The following is a 24,426-nucleotide window of genomic DNA, read 5'->3' as shown; positions in this document are numbered from 1 at the left end:
GTGTCTGTCTGTCTGTCTACGTACATTTTCCAGCTGGTCTTGTGTCTGTGCCATACTGTCTTCTACTCCTTGGTTGCTCTCTTCCATTGACAGGCAGTGTTCATTCAGTACCTTAATTTATCATGCAGCTTAGGGATGTAAGTGACTACTCGACTACTCGCTCTCTTCCTTACCTCCACGCAAGGGGGGCAGAGCATGAGCCAGTGCTGGGGGGAGCTGGTTTAAAAGCTGGTTTCCCCCGAGCACCCTTTCTACAATGTAAGAGGCTGGGGGCAGGGGAGGCAGAGGAACAGCAGTCCCGGAGCCAGATTGAGCCGAGACTGCTTAGTCCCAGCTCGTGGCAGCCCTGAGAGCTACTTCCACTGTAGCGCTGCATTTTAAATGTAGTAAGAGCCTAGGCGCTCTTACTACATTTACAATGTAGATCTGCAGTGGTGCTGGAGCCAGTGCAAGCTGGGACAGAGGGTGGTGCTGGAGCCAGTACAAGCTGGTACAAATTGTATCATGGACATGATTTGCCAGTTACCTGCTTTTTAACATCCTTAATGCAGCTGAGCCGGCTCTTCATCCACAGTGACCTAGCATATGAAACGGCTCTTGGCCCCTGTCTGCTTGTCTGTTCACCTCTGTGCTATTATAACAGTTGATGGTGGCTGTTGTAAATTTGATTGAATACTGTAAAAGTGTTACCCCAGTATCCCTTCTCAAGTTGTCAGACCATAGCTCAGCTTTTTGTTGGAATGGCATGGGTGGCTTTTTAGTCGCAATCAACGTAAGGATGTCTCACCTTTTTTCATTTTTCTTTTGTTTAGAATATGTTTTCCATCACCAACTGTTTAACCAAAGCATATACGCTATTTTAAAACTGACTCATGGTTCATTGACCAATATCACCATTAGAAGACTCCAGTCTTGCAAAATAAATGAGATGCTGATCCCCAGAGAGGGTTACTCTGCTGAATATTTTTTTTCTTGGTGGAGTTCTGAAATAAGACGGGATGTATGTTGAGAACAAAAACTAGTTAGATTGAATAAATACCTCAGGCACACAGTTTTGTTTTCTTAATTTGCCTTTGAACAGCTAACTATCATAATATAATGCTAGAAAAGAATGTATGCAGACCTAGGCTCTATCAGTATTTGTTCTGTCTCCACCAGCTAAGGGAAGGCAAGTTGATTTCTGAATTTGTACTCACACAGTTGTGGGAAGTACAGTCTCAGTTATAAAATAAATTTCTGAAAAGTTTACTCTGAAAAGTCATTTATATTTATAAAGCCTTTTAAGAATATCTGATAAGTTTTCTTTTTTTCTTGACAGTCCGTGGTGGACGACTGGATTGAATCATATAAACAAGACAGGGATATAGCACTTCTGGATTTAATCAACTTCTTTATCCAGTGTTCAGGATGTCGAGGTACCTTGGAAACACTTAATGTAGATTTATTTTAAATCACTTAACAGTCATACAATGTATATTTTAATGCAAGTGCTGTTAACCTTGCAGGAGACCTCATGCTTGGTTTAGTTAGGCAGTTGTAGTATTTTGTGTATTTCATGGAGAGCCTACTCTCTCTTTCCCCATCCCCATTCTAAAGAGTACAAAAACTCAAAAAGAGATTGGTAAGACTCCATCAATGATCAAAAAAGGAGACAGGAGTTAAGGTAGGTATATATTTATGTATCCCTGACTCCCCATTTCAATTACCTCCCAAGTGTTTTTTTTTAATCAGAAGCCATGAATGTAGCTGTGCCTTAACTTTTTCCTTTTTTCCTTCACTAGGAATAAAGTTTTGAAAATTAAAGAGAATGGAATCTTGCTTAGGCTTCAATTGCCTTGACATTATAGCAAAAAGGACTCTTTTGGGGTCAGGACACCAGTCCTGCCTCTCTCAAATTCCTGTTCAGGCTTTGGTGGAATTACCCCTGTTGCACCCTCAGACATGCTCCATTGGTCTGGGAACAGCAACCCTTATAGGATCTCACCTGCCACCCCTTCTTTGTGAGCATATGCTGTGTTGGTGGTTCTCAACCAGGGGTCTGGAGTCCCCTAGGGAACTGGGAGCAGGTTTCAGTGAAGCTACCAAGCATGGCTGTTGTAAGAGTCGCTAGGGCCCAGGGCAGAAAACCTAAGCCTCACCACATGGTACTGTACCTTGGGGCCCCCAGCTCTAACATCAAGGGCTGAGGCAGCTTATCTTTGCAATGCCCCCTGTTGCATTTTATCCCAGGCAGTTTCCCTGCTTGCTATTTGCTAGCACTGGCCTTGGCTTTTATATGCAGAAAAACAATAGTTGCCAAGGAGTTTTTATTAGCCTGTTCTGTTCCTCAGAACGAAAAAGGGTGAGAACCCCTATGCTAGGTATTTTTGTTCTTTCACTTATCTCTTCCCACCCAAAAAGTCCATTTCTGTAAGTCTCTATTAGTACATTGCAACAGAAGAAAGTGGGTTATCCTTCATAGCCTCTGGAAGATTCAAAGGACTCAGAATCTCACTTTCTGCTTGTTTTGGCTGGAATGGAATAGTTAAGCCAGCAATAATTAGACTGAAGCTTGAGAGCTGCAAATGCCTATTTAATGTGCAGCTCTTTGCAGTATGTGATACAGGGCATCCCTGCTATACGTCCTCCTGGTACACGTTGGTTCCACACTAATATTCTTGATGCTTATCAGAACTGTTGTGTTATAAGTCCTCCCATTCCCCACTTTCATGTCACACAGGAAAAAAAAGACCAATTGGAAGTTGTCTATGGGGGGGAAAAATCCTACTTGATGTCATTTTGGTATATGTCCACTTTTTTTTTAAACTTATCTTGGACATATAGCAGGGACACCCTGTACTAAAACACATTGTGTGTGATTTAATTATTAACTGACCTAAGGTATTAACTAATTGTCATTGATAAAATAATACTTGGTTAGTCATTTTCCTGTGAAAATAATATATATTAAAATATTAAATGGAAAAATAAATTCACACTGCTGTGGCTCTTTTGGGTAATACTGATTGCTAATTTGGTTCCTGAACCACTGAGGTCTCCGTATCAGAGCTTAAGCATACTATGAGGCTGTGGAACATACGGGGAATCTCCCCTGTACTTGAATGTAATGGTATTTTTTTCAAGCAGTTTTCGATGCAGTCCCCATGTTCTCTCAGTAATCAGAGACACAGACCCAAGAGCATTCCCTTTCTGCTCCTCAATAGCTTGCCTTAGCAGACCTTTTGGCATTGTGGGACTGGGAACTTTTTAGGTTTTCGGGCTCTCTTTTCTGTGTTCAGATCACTGCTTTCTGGCTAAGGAGATTCCCCGAAGTATTTTAAAAATGTGTTGGGTAGCTAGCTGCAAAGTGGTTATATTCTGTGCATTTGATCTCTGTCCCCTCCCTCCCAATTCCCATTTGCTGATTTTGGGCTGGCATATTAAACTTTAGAACCTTAATATATGTATATTCATTACTGAAGTTGTAAATTGGGGGATGGGCACTCCTTCACTGTTGCCCTCTTCTAATCTTCTGTTTGACTTTCCATCACCCTGTCATTCTCCAGGACACTATTTTGTTCACTGTCAGAGAGTGATTCAGGCTGAATTGCATCAATAACTACAAGCTGCTGGAAGAGGAAAGCTTTGGAAAGGCTTCCTATTATCATTAACTCATAAGAAATTAAAGTACAATTTCTTTTTTTACCCTTTTTACAAGGATAAATTCAGTCCTTTCCCAGCCTTTTTGCATGGGCAGGTTTGGTCTCTCTCCACTAAGGTGACTAAATCTACTCTGTTAGACATTAAACTAACACAAAGTCCAGTTATCTCAACCTCCAAATTTAATCAGTTAAAAACCCAGCTATCTTGGCTCACTGTTCCAGGACAGTTTTCGTAAGTCTTACTAGGCCCCTGCCTTTGTCCAGCAGGAATCCATACAATTTCCCTAAGCCCTCTCTCCAGGATTTCTCCACAGGAACTAATCTCTTACATGTTGGGTTTTTGTTGAGCCTGCAGTGGCCCGTAGACTTGTGTGCCTCAGGGTTCTTCTCTTACTGAGTTTCTGACTTTGTTCCTTTCTTTTGTTCCTCCCACACTTGGTATTAATTGCTTCAATTAAGCTCCTGGATGCTTTTGCTCTAGGGTGTAATTAATCAATTTACGGGGTTGTGATAAATCAGGGTTAGATTAGCAGGTGAGTGGTAGAGGTAAAGTATCAGCTTTAGGATTATTAAGGTTTTATATCCTGGGTATTGAGGATAGGTTATTATAGGATAATTGGTTTGCATTGTTTCAGCCAGTTAGGACCCTGCCTAAGACCTAACAGAACTTTCCCACTTGAGTCAGGTGGGAAGGAGAAAGTTGATTGGATTTAGAAGTAGTGTTGCTGCTAGTCAGAGAACCAGAATACCAGGGGAAAGGCGGCCCTGCCTAAGCCAAGCAGAGGGACTTCCATGGCATGAAAGGACTGAGTACTACCCTACGTAAGGAGGAAGAGGGTACGCAGCCCACAAACCTGAATGAGCTGGGACCAAGAGAATGAGAGTGGATCCCTTTGACATTCCCATCTCTCTCTCACTGGAATTGAGCAGAGTCCACAATGCCCAAGAATAGGGACAAGGGATAGAAATGTAGCCGTGTTAGTCTGGTGTAGCTGAAACAAAATACAGGACTGTGTAGCACTTTAAAGACTAACAAGATGGTTTATTAGCTGATGAGCTTTCGTGGGCCAGACCCACTTCCTCAGATCAAATAGTGGAAGAAAATTGTCACAACCATGCCAAAGGATACAATTAAAAAAAATGAACACATTTCAGAACAGAAGGGAGCTGGGGAGAGAAGATAAATGTCTGTGAGCTAATGATATTAGAGGTAATAACTGGGGAAGCTATCTTTGTAATGGGTAAGATAATTAGATTCTTTATTCAGACCCAGGTGTAAAGTGTTGAATTTAAGCATGAATAACAGTTCAGAGGATTCTCTTTCAAGTGCAGTCTTAAAAGGCAGGATGCTGGTAATTAAGCAGGATGCTGGTAATTAAGTCTCCGACACTTCGCCAAAGGATCAATGTCCACAAAACAGATATTAGGCAGGATCACAAAGAAAAAACAGTTTCTTGCCATTTCAACCAGAAAGGACATTGTCTCAATGACTTAATTATCTGCATCCTGCTTCAAAAGCCTTTTAAGACTGCACTTGAAAGAGAATCCTCTGAACTGTTATTCATGCTTAAATTCTACACTTGACACCTGGGTCTGAATAAAGAATCTAATTATCTTACCCATTACAAAGATAGCTTCCCCAATTATCACCTCTATCATTAGCTCACAGACATTTACCTTCTCCCCCCCCCCCTTCTGTTCTGAAATTTGATTTGTCCTTTTCATATGTGTTCATTTTTTAAAATTGTATCCTTTGGTATATATGGTTGTGACAATTTTCTTCCACTATTTGGTCTGAGGAAGTGGGTCTGGCCCACGAAAGCTCATCACCTGATAAACCATCTTGTTAGTCTTTAAAGTGCTACATAGTCCTGTATTTTGTTTCAGGGACAAGGGAGGCACCCTAACACACCTCACAAAGAGGAAATGCAGGATTTGCCATAGCAATCTCAGCCATTTGGTACAGGGTATGTTGATTAGGAACATGTGTGCTGGCTCTATATTAATCTCAAGAGTCAGTCACCATGTGACAGCATTTTGGCCAGCGATTATGGTTGAACTGCAATATGAACTCCTCAAGAAAATGAACTAAGTTTAATATCCCTGTGGATTTCTAATGTGTTACTAAATACTCGCACCAATACTGGTTTCAAACAGTGCAAAGTTTTGGCTTCTTCATCTTTTGAATAGCATTGTTAGACAACTTTTTAAGTAAGTGTGTGAATTCAGAATTGAGAACCCCAGACATTGAAAAACATATTAGGGACTTAAAAAAATATAAAATTTAAAAGTAATACGTTTTGGATTATTTCATTCTCGCTTTTGAGTCTTTTGGGTCTGAGTGTTCAAGCTTGTTTTCAGAGTTGAGTAACCATATGATTTTAGGAATGGGGATTTTAAGAAAAACACGCAAGTATCACAAGGTGTGATGAAATCATGAATTGAATTGGCAGCACTGTTTTAAGCTGTGCCAAGGGCCTTCTAATCATAGACAAACTAAACAGCTATATAATGTGGCAGATTTCTGGAAGAAGGATTTGTTTTTATATGTTCACGGTTGCTGCTGGTATTATCCCTGTCACAGGCACATGTGCTGCCTTAAGCCACCATACTCTCAACCCCTTCCGCAGAACTCTGCACACTATACTATACAGCCCCCACCCACTCTGCATAGATGTCCACTCATTGGACCTTATATCTCTGTCCAGTGGACCATATAGCCATGCATTGGACCACAGAAGTCTGATCACTGTACTACATAGCCAAGCCCACTGCATAGAGTCCTCCTGATTGTACTGTATATCGCTTGACAATAGGAGCAGCACACTGAAGTTTTACCAAGGGCTAGAGATTGTTTTGAGGAGAACATAAGATAAGAATGGCCATGCTGGGTCAGAACAAAGGTTCATCTAGCCCAGGGTTCTGTTTTCTGATAGTGGCCAATGCCAGGTGCCTCAGAGGGAATGAACAGAACAGGTAATCAAGTGATCCATCCCCTGTTGCCCATTCCCAGCTTCTGACAAACAGAGGCTAGCGACACTCAGAGCTCTGCCCACTCACGATCCTTAACTGGAATTTCATTAAGAGAAAGTCGTGATTGAGCATGCTCCCTAGTTGATTTCCCTTTTCATTTGACTCAGGAAGCCTCTCTCCAGTCTGTTTTGTCCATTTATTCTTAAATGAAAGGAGCTTCCATTAACTTTTCTTATGAGATGTCCCAAAAAAGTCCAAATGATTCCAAGGTTTCTATGACTTGTTGGATGGGCATTACATGAAATTGTTGTATATTGCCTGAGACATGGAAAATTGACCATCATGCTGTTTGTTGAATGCTAAAGATTGAATCAAATTTGTGGGTTGAGAAAAGGAGATGCAACCCTTTGGAACGGAGTGATAGCGTCTGTCTTAGTGTTTTAAATGTCTTTTCATATCAGACTTCACAAGTTGACTCTGGAGGACATTGTTAGTGGTTTGGTTTAAATTACTGATTCATTGGACACCAGATAACTTGGCTTAATCAGTTCATTAAATCAGCATCATCAGAGAGATTTATATATTACTAGTCTTGAGAACAGTTTTGCTGTAGTTCAGTTTTTAATGTCACAAAATACGAGCTTAATTACTTGTTTGTTACAAATAAGAAAATTCCATTGTATTATTTCAGACCTTACTCTTTTTAAAATCTTGTTTCATATATCTGTTGTAGCACACAAAGATGTCTGTACCAACCATCCTTAGGATACTGTACCTGCCATACATAGAACACTTGATTTTTGGCCAGCCTCAATTAAGCATGTATATTTGTGATACATTATGTACATATGAAGAAGCGGGGTTATGAATGTACAGTTTAAATACTAGTATATTTCTAGAATAATGTGTAGCAAGAATACAAGGCATACTGGTAATTTTTGATATTGGTTAACTTTGCTGTCTTTGGGAAATGGATCTAGCATCATGAATCCATTTGCCTTTCAAATTCTGTTTGTGGCTCATTTGACCTAGGTTACAAATGTTTGTTCTACATCAAAGGTTGGTACCTATGCTAGCTTTTACAAATATCCTCAGTGCCTGAAGATAATTGGCAGTCACCAAATTCATGGAAAATGTCTAGTGTAGACAAATGACTCTGGAGGGCATTCTGCACCAAAAAATTAAAAGATCGATGCACAACATTTTAAAATTCTGCCAATTTTATTGGTCAAATAAATGTAGAGGCTCCACCTTGGCATTGAGGACCACAGGCCATTGGCTGCACAGAGATCACTGAGCAGCGCTCCAATCACCTTTTTGGGACATGGACTCAGCAGCGAAGATGCATCCAATCCTGATACAGTGCAAGAATCGTACCTGCCTCAGAAATACCCCAGGGGCCTACATAGGTTGGCAGGCTCAGAAAGACAGGATCCAAATGTGGAGCGGCTTATTATCTGGATTTGGGTTCTGTATGGAGCAATCTGAGTGTGGGTGGCTTAGTGGGGGATCTGGAAGCAATGGTAATAGGAATCTTCAGGAGGATACAGGTGAAGGTGTTTGGGGATTAACAGGGTGGGTCTGGGGCTATGTTGGGGGTATAGAACTCAGCGGGAGGTTTTCTGGGTATGAGGAACTCTGGGTTGGATATCCAAGTGCAGATGTTTGGGGCTTGGTGGGGGTGGGGATCCTGGTGTAGGTGACTCATTGGGATGGTCCAGGTGTAGGAGAATGAGGCTCCTGGAGAGGGGGTTCTGAGTGTGTGCAGTTGGGTGAGGCTCAGCAAGAGCTTCCTCAACAGGTGTCCCTCCCCCTGCAGCTGAGGACCAGTGGGTGTAGGAAGCAGGTGGGAGGGGAGGCTTCAGAGCTTCCTAGAGCCAGAGGACAAATCTGGGTGTGGGTCTGACCTGGTCCCTAGTGTAGTAAAAGAGGGAAATTCTATCATCCCTAGCCCAGATTTGACTAGCAGGTAAGCCTGGCACAGGGTAGGAGCCACCACCAGCCAGATCTTTCCCCGTTCTGCTTCTGCCCCACAGTAATTAGCCTTCTGCCAGATGCCCTGGGCATCCAGAAGATGCCACTGGGGAGAGTTGCACGATAGCTCTTATGGCTTCCTTTTAATTTTCTGTCCCTTTTCTGCAGGGAAAAAAAATATCTGCAGGGGACATAAATTCTGTGCATGCATTGTGGAATAGAATTCCCCCATGAATACTAAATGGGTAGTAGAAGGAAGATTTTTTGAAAGATTCTTCTCGTACAGTCGAGTCTTTACCTTGTGAGACTGATGTGGTTTTGAATATTCTTGTTTTTCTTGGACATATTTTCTGGTTCATATAATCTAGCAGTTACTAGCTGATGAGATTAACACTTTAGTTCTTTGATTCTGAGCATTTTTGCTAGGAAGCACCAGAAAGATTATTAAAGGATCATTTGGAAGCAGTTCACTAACAGTTTGTACTACGGAGGTATAAATAACATCCCAATAATAATTGGACACATTTAGTGTATATGCGTAAAATCATCTCTCAGACAAGTATCCCCATTCAATCTATATATCTTTTTTAATTTTTGTAATGGAAGGTACCAAAACCATGAGTAGTATCTTGAAGATTTTCATCATACTGTAAATTCAATTTGTTGGTCTTGTATCAGAAATTAGAGCCCATTGCCTAGGTGTAATTTGTTTGTTCTAATATTTTTCACATCATTTTGGAAATTTGTTTTTTTTAAGAAAGTGCTTAACGAAGACTCATATAAAGTACAATAATGCTGATATACTCGGGCTGAGGCTGCGTGTCTAGAAATAGCAGTGTAGACATTGCTTCACAGCCTAGACCCTGAGCTCTGCAGCCCAGAAAGGGAAGAGTGGGGGTCTCAGAGCTTGAGCTGCAATCCAAATGGTAATGTATACACTGCTACATTTAGATATGCAGCCCTAGTCATTTGACCCAAGCTCTGAGACTTAGTTCTCTGGGTTTTGCTTTGCAGAACAGACATACCTATGTTGACCCAAAATACTGACTGCCTATAAAACCCTAGATATACAGGCTTTTAGTTTGCTCTTTCTAAAAAACTGAAAAACACAGAGCTGGATGTATAAATAGAATAGACAGTTGCCAAAAATGGCATGATTCTCAAAAGAGTTGTCTTGTGACAGACTCTCAAATGCCCACTTTCCTATCCAGAGGTTCTTTTGTTGTTAAAACTCCATAAGAATTTTTGTCTTGTAGGAGCAAAACATAATAATGAAATCTACTATAGGGAATGAAAACCATGAGCACTTGGTTCTGATTTTCAGTGTGAAGTGGCCTATAAAAGTCCTTGGGAATTTGCTTGAAGACTTCTGCCATTAGGGTTCACCACAATCTGTGATAATAAATAGGGCCAATATTTGCTAAAATCAGGGCCAAACAGTCATGGTTTTTGCAGGAGGTATCCAGCAGTGTTGGCTAGATCATATTTTATTGTCAGTTTAAGTCTCTGACTTATATATTTCTTCCTCTTTTATTCACATCCTAAAGAAAACTGCTTGTCATGTGACTTTTGTAGTCATCATTGCCTTGGACTGTACAAGATGGGATTTTTACCCTGATCTGCTGATGCTCTCCCAAGGCATAAGAGAGTCGTGTCTAGGCCAAGTCATTCTTCAGCAGTGCTCAATTGCCTTCAAACTCCCAAAGTCTCATAGCTTGGTTTGAGAGAGAACTACTGAAGTGTGTCATAAAAAAATGAGGAAAGCCAAGGCGAAGAATGTTATAGCTGACAAGGAATAATAGCGATAACAAGAAGGGGTTCATTAAATGTCAGACAGAAATGAAAAATCCAGGAGGGCGTGGCTCTGCTGCTCACTGGAGTAGATAAGGGGCTTTGGGAAGATGTTAGGAAGGCAGAGCTGCTCAGTCCCTACTTCACTTGAGTCGTCTCTCAAAAAATGTGACCAGATGATTAGCAAAGTTACTACAGAGAATAAAAGGGAAGGGGTACAGATCGCGATAAGTGAAGAACCCATAGGAATAGGTGTGTCAATCTGACCAATTTGAATAAATTTAAATCTGTGGAGCCTGATGCTATTCATCCAAGGGTAATGAAGGAACTAGATGATGAAATCTCAGACCTGCTGGCAATAATATTTGCAAATTTATGGATGGCAGGAAGGTCTTGGAAGAATGAAGACGGTTATTGCATTAATCTGTCTTTAAAAAAAGGGGGGGGGAGGAGAGGAGGAGCTGGTGTTTTGATACCTGACACCATATTAGAGCAATATATAAAACATTCAATTTGGGAATATCTGGAGGATGAAAGGCTAATCATTAGAAGTCAGCAAGGATTTACTAAGAATAAATAATGTCAGTCCAACCTGATTCCCTTCTTTGACAAGATAACTGGTTTTGTGGATGCGGGGAATTTGGTGGACATAATATATTGGACTTGAGCAATGCTTTTGATGCAGTTCCAGCTGGCATTTTGACAAATAAACCATAGAAATGTTGGCTCAGAATCACTGCCAGTAAGTGGATATATAATTAAACAGCGGCAGACAAACAGTAACTATTAATGGAATTATGTCAGATTGGATGGTGGTCTCATGGGGTTCTACAGGGACCTGTTCTGGGTCTAGTGATAGTTAACATCTGTCTTTATGATGTTACTGATTAAACTTGCAAATGACACAAAGGAAGCTGGTGTTGCCAATACTTTGGTGGATAAAGCTAAAATTCAGAGGGATGTTGATAAACTGAAGAACTAGTGATAGAAATGTAGCTGTGTTAGTCTGGCGTAGCTGAAACAAAATACAGGACTGTGTAGCACTTTAAAGACTAACAAGATGGTTTATTAGATGATGAGCTTTCGTGGGCCAGACCCACTTCCTCAGATCAAATAGTGGAAGAAAATAGTCACAACCATATATACCAAAGGATACAATTAAAAAAAATGAAGAACTAGGTTATTGACCAAATGAAATTTAACGAAAATAAATATCAGGTAGGAAAACACCACAGCAACCCAACACTCTGGCATTTCATTTCAGAAAGGGGAACTACACAAAAATGGAGAGATTGGTTAGAAATTAAAAGGTACAGTGAAAGAAGGGAAAACCCTGAAAGCTGCATGGAAAGGTTTCAAAGACACTATAATAGAGATTCAACTTAAATGTATACCCCACTTAAAAAACATAGTAAGAGAGCAAAAATAGTGCCACCATAGCTTAACAACCAAGTAAAAGAAGCAGTGAGAGATTAAAAAGGCATCATTTGGAAAGTGGAAGTTTAAATCCTAGCGAGGAAAATAAAAAGGAGCATCAACCCTGTCAAATGAAGTGTAAAAATATAATTAAGAAGGCCAACAGAAAATATGAATAACAGCTAGCCAACAAGTAAAAAAGTAATAGCAAAATATTTTAAGTACATCAGAAGCAGGAAGCCGCCTGCTAAACAACCAGAGTGGCCACTAGATGACTGAGATGCTAAAGGAACACTCAGGGACAAATAAGGTCATTGTGGAGAAACTAAATGAATTCTTTACATCTGCCTTCAAGGCTGAGGATGTGAGAGAGATTCCCAAACCTGAGCCATTTTTATAAGTGACGGATATGAAGAACTGTCCCAGACTGAGATGTCATTAGAAGAGGTTTTGGATCAGATTGCTAAATTAAACAGTAATAAGTCACCAGGACCAGATGGCAATCATTTAAGAGTTCCGAAGGAACTGAAATGTGAAATTGCATAACTATTAACTGTCGTTTGTTACCAGTCCATGGTATACAACCAGTTCTGAAGCGAATTAGCCACACTGAACCGGCCAAATAGACATGTGCCTAGCATTTTGGACACCACGGCTTTAAATAAGACTAAGGAGGATATGATAGATGTCTATAAAATCATGACTGGTGTGGAGATTGTAAATAAGGAAAAGTTACTTGCTTTTCCTACAGCACAAGAACTAGGGGTCACCAAATGAAATTAATAGGTAGCAGGTTTAAAACAAACAGAAGGAAGTTTTTCTTCACACAACACCTAGTCAACCTTTAGAACACCTTGTCAGAGGGTGTTATGAAGACTAGGAGTTTAACAGGGTTCAGATAAGAGCTAGATAAATTCATGTTCCATCAATGGCTATTAGCCAAGATGGGCAGGAATGATGTCCCTACCCTGTTTGTCAGAAGCTGGGAATGATCGACAGCGGGGAGTGGATCACTTGATGATTCCCTGTTCTGTTCATTCCCTCTAGGGTACCTGTCATTGATCAATGTTGGAAGAGAGGATACTGGGCTAGATGGACCTTTGGTGTGACCCAGTACAGCTGTTCTTAATGAATTTGAGAGTTTACCAGTAAATTCACTAGTTCGGGTTTACTTTTAAGAAATCTAGTACATGGTCTTGGTCATTTTTGTAATCTCCACTAATTTTAATAATGGAGTAAGAGAGACACTATCATGTTAAAACTCATTGATACTTTGTGCATATACATTTGAAGGTTTTTTTCATTTGGCTTAATATTTATATTTTCCAATTAGCCTTTAAAGTTTCTCCATCAGCAGAAGTTGAATATTCTTTTGCATATTTCTATGAAGAATTGACCTCAAAATGCTGCCGTTTCCTGCTCTCAGAGGATACGTCTACACAGCAGCATTGTTTTGTAATAACATAGTGCACGTCTACACAGCAAGCCATTATTTCAAAATAATTTTGAGATGGAGGACTTCTTACTCTGACTTCTGTAGACCTCATTTCACGAGGAATAAGGGAAGTTAAAGGAAGAGTGTTCTTCCTTTGACTTTCTGCTGTGTACACAGCGCCAAATGCTGAATAAAGGTATTTCAACTTCAGCAACACAATTGACATAGGTCAAGTTATGTATCTTAATTCAGCTTTTGCCCTGCAGTGTAGACGTACCCAAAGGTACTTAGGCCACATATTGCTCTTAGCAAAGATAAATGTTGTCTCCATTCACCTTCGCCTCATGATATTCTTTTTGGTCACAATAAGTGAACACAATCTTCCCGGTGGGCAGCTGAGCTTCACAATTACTGGGAGCAAAAAGAGGTGAAAGAGGGTGTCTTAATTGAGGACAACTGGAGGCCTCAGTCCCATTGAGAACATTTGGCGATAGTGCTCATTTTGGAAGAACAGTTTTCCATGTTTGTGTGAAGATTTCATGGACCGTTCTCTATTGACGGATAAGGTTTGTTATCCAACATTCAGCAAAAAAAGGCTGCCAATCCCAAATGTGTGTTTTCTTTAAACTACTTACAACAGATGTATTTAACAGGGAGATCAGGAGGGACAAGGAAACTACATATGTCTGTGACACAGGAATGTGAGAGAGGAAAAACTGATGAGTGTGTGCAGGGGAATATGAGGAATACTGTGTTGTGTGTATGGAGGGAAAAATAGTGTATGTAACAGTATGAAGAATGTCTGGGTTGTGTACACATGATGGAATGAAGAAAAACAGGAAGAAGGGGAAAACTGAGTTGTATGTGTGAAATATATATCAGGCTGGTCTGGGCACTACGGAGTGTCAAATCAGAGTGAATTGCTCAAAGCCAAGGCTACTAAAGCCCAAGATTGGAGAAAGAAAGAAAAGGTTGAGATTGTTACATCTCTGCTAAGAATCTGCATGAAGAACTTGGTGATTGGTGTATGTGATGTATTCTCTTTAACAAACCGCCAGCTTGAAAGTCTTTGGTGTACATCTTATGTCAGGATGGGTCCACAGATCCTTCTGGGCCCTCTGTCCTAAGCAGCTATGCTTCTGGAGCAGAGGGCAGGATTGAAGACCAGTATCTCATGGTACTTTTGTGTTTTTGTTATTTTCCAAACTGGAGCTGATAACATGACCAAGTGACCTGTGTATATCTTTCATTCAAGTAGCCATGATGTACTTGATGGCCTGCAGATTCCCAGATGCATTCCTCAGGTGTTTATTGGCAGTCTTTGTCTTTGAGAGTCTTTGTCTATGCAGCACTGCTAATTAGCATAGCCATTCATTGGATAACCATTTCTCACAATAGTGGTCAAGGCCTATTCCTCTCTCCCAGACAGCGACCATTTAAAATACAAGTACAGAGCTCATATCCATAATTTTACGTATAAAAATCATACAAGTATATGAGTAGTATACGTAGCATCAGCATAGCATAAGCTTTCATTTGACACCACACATGGCCCACTTTGCATAGAGTTTGGGGCAAACACATAATGGTGCTGCAGTGACCTGTTTGCTCACGTTAAAATCCAATAATGTGACAGCATGCCAGCTATTTGACAAAGCAGCACAAATGTTAAGTAGCTATAATCACAATTTTAATGGGTCAGTATGCTGTGGCTACTGTGTGCTGCTGTAGAATGATGTAAAGCAATCAGATCATACTGGTAAACCTGACCATAAACTTTTTTTGTTACTACTATCATCTCCAAATCATTATGAATCACTGCTACACAGTGTTTATGACATTTTAATTCAAAAAAAGAAATTCCAAAATAAAACTGTTACATAGAATTACAGTTGACTGTGTTTTTTTTAATCTAGAGTAAAATATATTACAGAGATGTTATAATTTTGCCAAAACTAATTTATATCCTTAACCTTGCATATCAGGGAATAAAAGACCTAAAAAAAGCTAAACACATTAATGTATTGAATAAATTCACAATTAAGGCACCCAAAGAACTTTAACTATGCCTTAGAGTGGCACTATTAGGGAAAAAAAAATTAATGTGCAATTACTTTGAATTTATCTGGTACTAAAAACCCTAAATACTTTAATCATAATCACATGGTTTTTGCATGATATTGCTACAGAAATGAAATATTTACAAAATAAAAATTTTGTATGATTTTCCTAGAAGATATTCTTTTCTTGAATCCCAGCATTATTTGCACCTCCTGACTTTAAAGATGCCTATATTTACTTTTCCAAAAGTAAGTCACTCATTAAATGATATTGCTACCTCTCTTCTCTGGCCATGAAAACTTGTTACACTAATATTTAGAACTAGTCCAGAGTCTGTATCAATCTAGTGGCCAGCTAGATTGAACACAGAGCGGAACAGGGCCTTTGTCGGTCGATCGATCCGATGAGTCTCTGGATTTGTTGGCAAGATGAACCCAAAGTTCCATAGCAAAGCATCCTGCTTTTATAATCCTTTTCTCTGTTGAAATCAATGTATTCTGCTGTGTTATTCTGTGACGGGAATGTTACCTTGTTAATGTCAGTCGTTCCCAAACATCTCTTGAAGGCTCATCCTGTAATCAGTTGTCTTTTTGGGGATGCCTGCTTGCTTCAAGGTTCGTCAGTCTGCCATTTTGCCAGTAGTTCAGTCACTCCTTATTATGAGTATGCACTGATGGTTTCTCTTCACAGTTTGTCCTTTACAGTTTGTCTTCATCCCGCATTCTCCTTTTTGGCCATCTGGTTCTGAGCAATAACTTTTTGCAAAGTTATCTCGACACATTCATACCCTCCTTTTCACACACATAAGCAACGTTACAAGGGCTCTCAAGGTATGGCAGCACAACATCAACATCTGCATTGGCACAGCAAAGAGAGGAGTTGTAAATCAAGCAATTAAGGCCTCAGTCTTTAACATTCTTAGCCTTTAACATTCTTATAGTCTTCATTAACACAGACACAATATGAGATCCTGTCTCTTCACTTACTAAAACTTTAGAACAAGGAAATATAGGAGATACATACTTTATTAAAGGATTTGACTTACTACAATCTTAAATATGATTATATATTACCTTACATTACTACATTACTAAACCTAAGATAAAAAATATAAAAAGAATAAAACTTTCAGTTCCAACAGGTTCACCTTCTAGCGCACCCTGCAGATCAGTTAATTTGGGCTATTTCAATCTGGGTTTAGGATGCTGTTTCAGAACAGAGGTCTCCTCACAAGGAACATTAATGCTAGCTTCCTCTGTTTGAAATCAAGGGGAATTAATTCAGTTTAACTATTCCTGCAGATTGCAGCTGTGCTAGGATGACCCAGAGAGTAGAGGTCTCAAGTATGAAGGTCCCAAAGACTTTTATGGTTGTAATAATACCAACACGGTACATTTTCAGAAACTGATAGAGGCAGCACATGATGCTAGTGCTGACAAGCTCTGCTAAACTGGTAGGCTTCTGCATTCTGTGGCAGCTTAATTAATTATTCGAGGTGTAGCCCCTCCCCCATAGAATACATTGCAGTAATCTGATATATAAAGGAGAATGTTTGTATGTTTGTGCTCTAATAACTTGGACACTATAAGAGCTACCGCAACCAAACTTTGCATGGGATAACCTTTCCTCCAGGAGAAGGTTTTAAGATACTTTTGGACCTGATCGGGCCTGAGCTCAAGCTGTAAAAATAAAAAAGTAACCCGTCGCGCTGTGCTGCAGGGGCCACCAAGCCCACCCTAGGTGCCATGCCCGCTGCTGCGGCCCCCAGCGCTTCCCAGGACTTGCCCCCTCCCGCCCGCGAGGTTACATAAGTGACCCTCTTCCCCCTGCCCCCAGCCGGCACGCAGTGCCCCGACCCCCATGTGCACAATGGCTCGGGCACCCGCTCTGCCCCCCACAGCACCTGCAGCCCCGGGCGCAAGCTGGGGCACCCTCCTGTATGTAACCATCGGGGACACGCACACGCACACACACAGAGATGATGCGGACCTATATTTTAATCCCTACAGAAATCAGTGCAATTTTTCTACCATTCAAAAAAAATATGGACTACTGTTTTTCTACATTTTGTTCCTCCGGTTTCCCGAGCAACACCGGTTAACTCCAGCTAGACTATTATGAAGGTGGCAAAGGCATGGATCATAATAGCAATGTCCACCTGCAGAAGAAACGTTTTCAGTTTCCTGGCCACAAGTAGAAGCATGAGAGTCTGGAAAAAATCCCAGAGACTTTCAGGAACCCCCTGCCCCCTATTTTTTCTCAAAGATTGCAATGGAAAAATTAGTATTTTAGTTAAAAAAAAAAAAAAAAAAAAAAAAAAAAAAACTTAAACTCATGGGAAACATTTTCTTTGAGAGTGAACAATGAAATAATTTTTAGATTAATGTTTAAAATGGCATAATTATGGCTGCTCTTTAGTCCTTCAAAAATCTTAATAATAGCTAATTATTTCAAAATAAGTTAAATTTTAAAAGTTTATAATATTAGGCCATTATAATTCCTGTACATTGTAGTCTTATATACCTTATATAGCTAGGTAATCCCCCGAGGCATATTATTTACTTCCCTCTTTCATTAGAGGATTCTGTCATGTTTACTAGAGGATAAGAATGAGTACAGAGCCTTTTGTGGATTGCAACCTGCCGGCTTCCGATGACTTATGTCCTGGAACTGGATTTTGACGTAGAGACAATATGAGCAGATAGGGAGAAGCAGCTTGTACTCTGAAGCTGCTGGTCTCTTGACTAGCCCTGGTGAGAAGCCCACTCATCCCAGGGGCATTGTGTCCTCTCAGCAGGAGTGTGAAACATTCTGTCTTGCTGGGAAACAAATGTTCTGCTGCCTGCTTGTTCGTGTAGAGTCACTGGGCCAGATAGCAAGAGGCCTGTGCTTGCAGGGACTTGAAGGGAAATCCTGATGGGCTGGAATGGATCTTCCCTGAGAGTCTTGATCCTGCGATCTATAGGAGGAACCAACCACAACCAGCACAGAGGAGATCTTAATTTATTTTTTTCTTCTCCCTCAGCAGAGGTGCATCCATCTTTTAACATATGGAAGCATTCCCACACTGAAAAGGCAGTCTGATAAAAAAGGACCTGTATTGTTCAAAGACTGCCAGATGTTACCAGCTGTACCAGACACATCCTTACATGTATGAAATATCCAGCAGTTATTAAAATATTCCATGAGTGAAAATATAAAGGTCAAGAAGTAAGGTGGAAAACACTGAAAGTGGTTGCAGTTCTAGCACATGTCCTCATGCAGAGTACTTCTGTTTCTGTGATATCACTAGCTGGAAGTGATGGTACACTAAATTTCAGCTCTTCAAGAATCAGAAAAATAACAGACATCTCAAACAACTTTATTCAAAAGACTTAACAGTGACTTCCTTTGTAGACAAGGTGATACCTGAATATCAACAAACATTTACTAAACCCTCTCCAGCAATAATTACTTCCAGTAGTCCATTATCAGTCTTTGAAAACAGTTAGTGGCAGGTAGCATTTAAACTATTAAGACCATCATATCATTTTACCCAGCAGACAGTCTTTGACTACATCTCTTCTGAAGCTGGAATAGGAATATGTGATGCCAACTGTGCAAGAAAAAAAACTAACTGAAGCACCTTGTCAGAGATGGGTGGGCAAATGTACAGGGAAAAGGAACCATAAGATTTGTGATAACTATACCTCAACCAGTGTTTTTCAAGAGCATTGGAACAGGAGAGAACAGATATTCTTCAACATTTATTAGTAGCAATGTATATGAAATAAGAGAGAAGATTGCTAGTGGGAAAGAATTGGCTTTGCTGATTGACAATGCCAGTAAGAGTGGAACATCATAATGAACTATCTAGATATTGCAATAGGATGTGCATCCCTTGCCTAAAACTGCTGCTTAATGATTTCATGAAGTTGTGCACACAGGAAAAAAATCTGTAACAGAGCAGATTGTTATAAAATATGTAAGAACTACTCATATTGTAGTTGCATCTTTAAGAAGCAGAAAAGTAAGCATATTACAAATAAAATGGTAACTCTAAAACTTTCTAGCAAAACAAAATGGGAAAGTCAGGTGGTGATTAAAAATTTATTAAAAAAAAAAAAAAGACGCTCTTCAAAAACCACTGGTAATCTTGCATAGCTACCTCACTGTAAAACTTAGTTCTCTTGTCTTCATTATTGTGTATTACTTAGCTCATTGTAAACTCCTTCCCCTTTTTGGCAGTGTTGATGTAGCCTCAGAGAGGAAAGTTGGATGACTGATAGAGGGTGAGCGTTAAGGATGAAGTAGAAATGGTTACAATTACTAATGCTGCTACAGACCAGACATAATTCTTGTCAGACAATTTCTTTCCCTTTCCAAAGGCTATATTAACAGGCCAGTTTCATTTTAATTTGGATAATACACTACAAAATGGGGAACTATGGTAAGAAGCAGGCATTAGAACAGAGAAACCATTATTAAAAAAAAAAAGACTTTGACGATTAAAAAAAATCAGTGCAGTCTCTATTTATTTCCTGTCCATGCCCCTAGGCAGTATGCCATGAATAGCAACCTAAATGGAATACACAGTGAAAGTTAGAGAGCAAAGGGCATTCATTTCTGAAAGGCATGTGAAAAACACACACAAAAATACAGGGAGAGGAATAAAAATGGGTTAATTTTTGGAGTAAGAACATAAGAATGTCTATACTGGGTCAGACCAATGGTCTAGCCTGTTATCCAGTCTTCCTGCAGTAGCTGCTGCCATATGCTTCAGGGGGAATGATCAAAACAGAACAATTAATGAGTAATCCATTCCCTGTCATCTGGTCCCAGTTTCTGGCAGTAAGAGGTTTGGGGGAACACAGAGTATGGGGTTGCATCACTGACCATCTTGGCTGATAGTCATTTATGAATCTAACCTTCAGGCACCTAACTGATTTTGTGTGCGTGCGTGCATTTGTTTGTTCGTTCGTTCTCACATCTCCTGGCACTGAATTCCACAGGTTGAATGCATGCGTGGAGTACATTCTTATGTTTATTTTAAATTTGCTATGTCTGTCTTAGCACGTCTTTATTCACCTTTCTCACACCATTCATGACTTTATGGACCCCTATATATTCTTCCTTAATCCTATTTTTTCTAAGATGAGCTGTTTCATTCTTTTTAATCAGTTTTTATATGAAGGCCATTCTATACTCCATATCATTTGTCTTGCTCTTCTCTCTTGTCTTTTCAATTTCTTTATTGAGATGGGGGCAAGGAAAAATCCATGCAGTCTTCCAGATGTGGGTGAATTGTTGTTTATATAGTTGCATTATGATCATTCTGTCCCTTTCTCAATGATTCCTAGCATTCTGTTGGCATTTGGACTGCCAATGCACATTGAGCAGATGGTTTTGGAGAGCTAGCCACAGTAATTACAAGATTTTTTTTCTGGAGTGGTGACAGCTAATTTAGTCATAATGTATGTATCGTTAGGATTATGTTTTTCAATGTGCATTGCTGTGTATTTATCAATATTGAATTTCATCTGCCATTTTGTAGCCTAGTAACCCAGTTTTTAATATCTTTTTGTAAGTCTTCAGTCAGCCTTTCACTTAACTGTGTTGAGTGATTTTTTTTGTGTTGTCTGCAAACTTTGACACATCACTCTTTTTTTACCCTTTTTTCCAGATCTTTTATGACTATGTTGGATAGCACTGGTCTCAGTACAGAACCCTACTGTTTACTACTCTGTGCTGTGAATACCAACCATTTATTCCTATTCCTTGTTTCCTATTTTTTATTCAGTTATTGATACACGAGAGAATCTTCCCTCTTATTCAATAACTACTTATTTTGCTTACCAGCCTTTGGTGAGTGACCTCGTCAAAGGTTTTCTGAAAGTCCAAGTACAGTATATCCACTGGATCACCCTTAACCATGTGTTTGTTGGCATCCTCAGAAAAAATTTCCATGTACCAAAAGCCATGTTGACTCTTCCCCCAACATTTTGGGATTAATCTGTGTGTCTGTTGAATCTCTTCTTTATTATTGTTTCAACCAGTTTGCCTGGTAAAGAAGTAGAGGACTATCTTCCTGACTCTGAACTAATAAGAAAAAAATTGCTTTAAGATTCTGTAATAATGGCATCTCTCTCAAATAAATCTTACATTAATTTATGATACTGGCAACACTGTGTCTTGGGAGTGAATATAGTGAGCCAAGACATTTTTTTTCTTTACATGATTGATTTGCACAAGTATTGCACACTAATAATCTACGATAGAGAAACAAATAGTGTTGGTAACAAGTAAATATTCAGTCTTTTAATCCATTGTTTGTACCTCTGTTATCTCAAAAGGTGATGCAGAAGTTTTGGATGAATTACGTTAACTAGTGGTTTACTGCAAGGATTTTTTTTTTAATTAAAATGTTTTTGAATATAAGTAAAGAAGGCTGGACATGAAACAAGAAAATGGGCATTACTGAAGTCTCCAGCAATATGAGAAACAAATTTGTGCTAATTAAGAGAGAAAAGTGTATTTGTATAAATAGTGCAAAGCAAGTTTTTGCTAGCTATGGAGAAATTCTGAAAGCAGCACATATCAGACAGAATTATATAATGATTGGTTCTACGTAGGTACTTCATGAACTATTGTTTTTGTAAAAACTTATAAAACAACGAATAATCTAGTAGCACTTCAAAGACTAACAAAACATGTAGATGGTGAGTAGATAGTTCAAGTAGTTACAGTAGTTTAAGAACCATTAGTACCTCCGTTTGTTGTTTGGTTAAGTTATTAAAAGGTAGAAGATAGTATGTAAGTCATCCAGTATCCCTGTTTAGACCATTAGCATAAGAATTAAACTTGTGAATAAATTAAGTTCTAATCCCTCTCTGTGTATTTGGCTTGTGGAATTGGTCTGAAACAAAAGGGCAACTTCAAGATCCATTAATGAGTGTCCAGGAAGATTAAAGTGTTCTCCAACAGGTTTTTGTGTGTTGCCTTTTCGGATATCTGATTTGTGTCCATTAATTCTTTCCCATAGAGATTGTCCAGTTTGGCCAGTATACATTGCAGTGGGGAATTGCTGGCATTTGATGGCATAGATCACAGTGGATGTGCAGTTAAATGAGCCTTTGATTTGGTGGCTGATGTCATTGGGTCCAGTGATGAAATCTTTAGTATAGATGTGTGTGCAGAGTTGGCAGCAGGGGTGGGTTCCAGGATGATTATGGTGTAGCTGTGTTGCATCGTTATCAGAAATAATTTGTTTGAGGTTAGGGGGTTGTCTGTAAGCGAGAATAGGCCTTTCCCACAAGGCCTCTGAGAGTGAATAGATTGTTCATAATGCGTTCGAGGGGTTTAAGTTGTGGACTGTAGGTGATAAGTGGAATTCTGTTGTTTTCTCTTCTGGGCCTGTCTTGAAGTAGTTCATGTCTGGGTACTTTTTTGGCTCTGTTGATCTGTTTTTTCACTTCTCCGGGTAGGTATTTCATTTTTAAGAATGCTCTATGTAGATCCTGTAGGTGTTTGTCTCTGTCTGTGGGATTGGAGCAAATATGGTTATATTTCCATTTGTGAAAATGAATATAAAGTTTTTTTAAAAAGATATCTTGTGAGTGGATTAAAGTATCTCAAAGTAATGGCTCACAGTGAATCCCCATCAAGTGAGTATTTTTCTAGTGAGGTCTGTGGGGATCTGTACTTGATCCAATGCTATTCAATATTTTTATTAATTATTTAGAATTACATATAAAACCATTACTGGTAAATGTTGCGGATGGCAGAAATATAGATGGGGTGGTAAATGACATAGCCAGGTCACTGATATGTTGCTTTGTGGTGACTGACTTAAAGCAAACAATATGTATTTAGATGCTGCCAAAGCCAATAATTCATAAATCTGTTTATATATTTTAGAGCGTTTGTGCATCTCTCTGTCTGTCCATGAGCCTGTCCAAGAACTCCTCCTAAACTGTAAGAGCTAGGACCATAAAATTTGGTGTGCAGCTTCCTTGTGGGCTGTCCCATTGAGCCCCCCACACCTTCCAGCCCCCTGTCCTGAGCTCACCACCTCCTGCCCCAAATCCTGTACCCTTCTGCCCTGAGATCCCTCGCACTTATCAGCCTCCATCCCTGAGCCCCTCCTACCTCCTTGCCCTGACTCGGGAACCTCTCCCTGCTGCCCTGAGCCTCCCCACACCTAACCGCTGCTCTGACTCCTGCACCCCCCACACTGCCATCCCCATACCCTGAAGGTCCTGAGCAACACCGAGAGAGTCTTCTAGAATAGGTATAAAGAGAGCAGGTCACATTCTCAGAATAAGGCACTGTATTCTGGAAAATAGTGATTGAATAGTTAGAAGTCATGAGATATAGGTCATGGTTACATGGTTCCCATTGAGGACTGGACTAAAAAGGTGGTATTACCTCCGCATATATCATTACTGGAATACTGTGTTCAGTTCTGGTGTTCACATCTGAAAAATGATGTTGAAATGTTGATAAGGATTCAGAAGACAGCTACATTAACGATTTGAGGTTTGGAAAACTTGCTTTCCAGTGAGAGACTGAAAACTCCATCTGTTTAATTTATAAAGTGGCTGGTTATCAGTCGTTTTCCGTGTCCACTGAAGTTAGGACAAGAAGTAATGGGCTTAATCTACACCGAAGGAGATTTAGGTAAAATGTAGGGAAAAACTTCCTAAGTGTAAGGGTAGTTAAACTGTGGAATATGCTTTCTAATCTGTTCTTAACCTCCATTGACATATACCTGTCAGGGATGATCTAAGATTACTTCTTCCTGCCTCAGTGGAGGGGGCTGGACTTGATGACTTCTCAAAGTCCTTTGCAGCCTTCCATCTCTGTAATTCTATCATAAATGCTTATTGTTTGCTTGCACCCAGTTTACAGATGATCCAGATTGCTCTGTCAGTGGCCTGTCCTCTTCAGTATTTATTATTTCCCCAGTTTTTGTGTCATCTGCATATTTTATCAGTGATGGTCTTATATTTTTCCAGGTTTATTAATAATTGTGTTCACTAGAGTGGAAACATTAACTGATCCCTGTGAGACCCTACTAGAAACACACTTATGTGAGGCTCATTGCTAATTTACATTACAACTAATCAGTATAGTCCGTTTAATGTGTGCTTCGTT

At 39.7% G+C, this 24,426-nt stretch overlaps 1 protein-coding gene across 2 annotated transcripts in view; it reads left to right on the top strand.

Annotated features, from left to right (window-relative positions):
* STAG1 (STAG1 cohesin complex component) overlaps positions 1 to 24,426 on the top strand; it is a 301,849-nt gene that overhangs the window by 123,039 nt on the left and 154,384 nt on the right. For both annotated transcript variants that reach the window (XM_075937371.1, XM_075937372.1), the window contains exon 6: positions 1,319 to 1,419. In XM_075937371.1, coding sequence (XP_075793486.1) covers positions 1,319 to 1,419 — 101 coding nt within the window. The remainder of the gene's footprint in view (positions 1 to 1,318; positions 1,420 to 24,426) is intronic.

Source organism: Pelodiscus sinensis, chromosome 10, assembly GCF_049634645.1.
Source record: "Pelodiscus sinensis isolate JC-2024 chromosome 10, ASM4963464v1, whole genome shotgun sequence".
NCBI classification, from domain to species: domain Eukaryota; kingdom Metazoa; phylum Chordata; order Testudines; family Trionychidae; genus Pelodiscus; species Pelodiscus sinensis.
The sequence above is the reverse complement of the archived record's forward strand: the minus strand, read 5'-3'. Positions and strand labels throughout refer to the sequence as shown.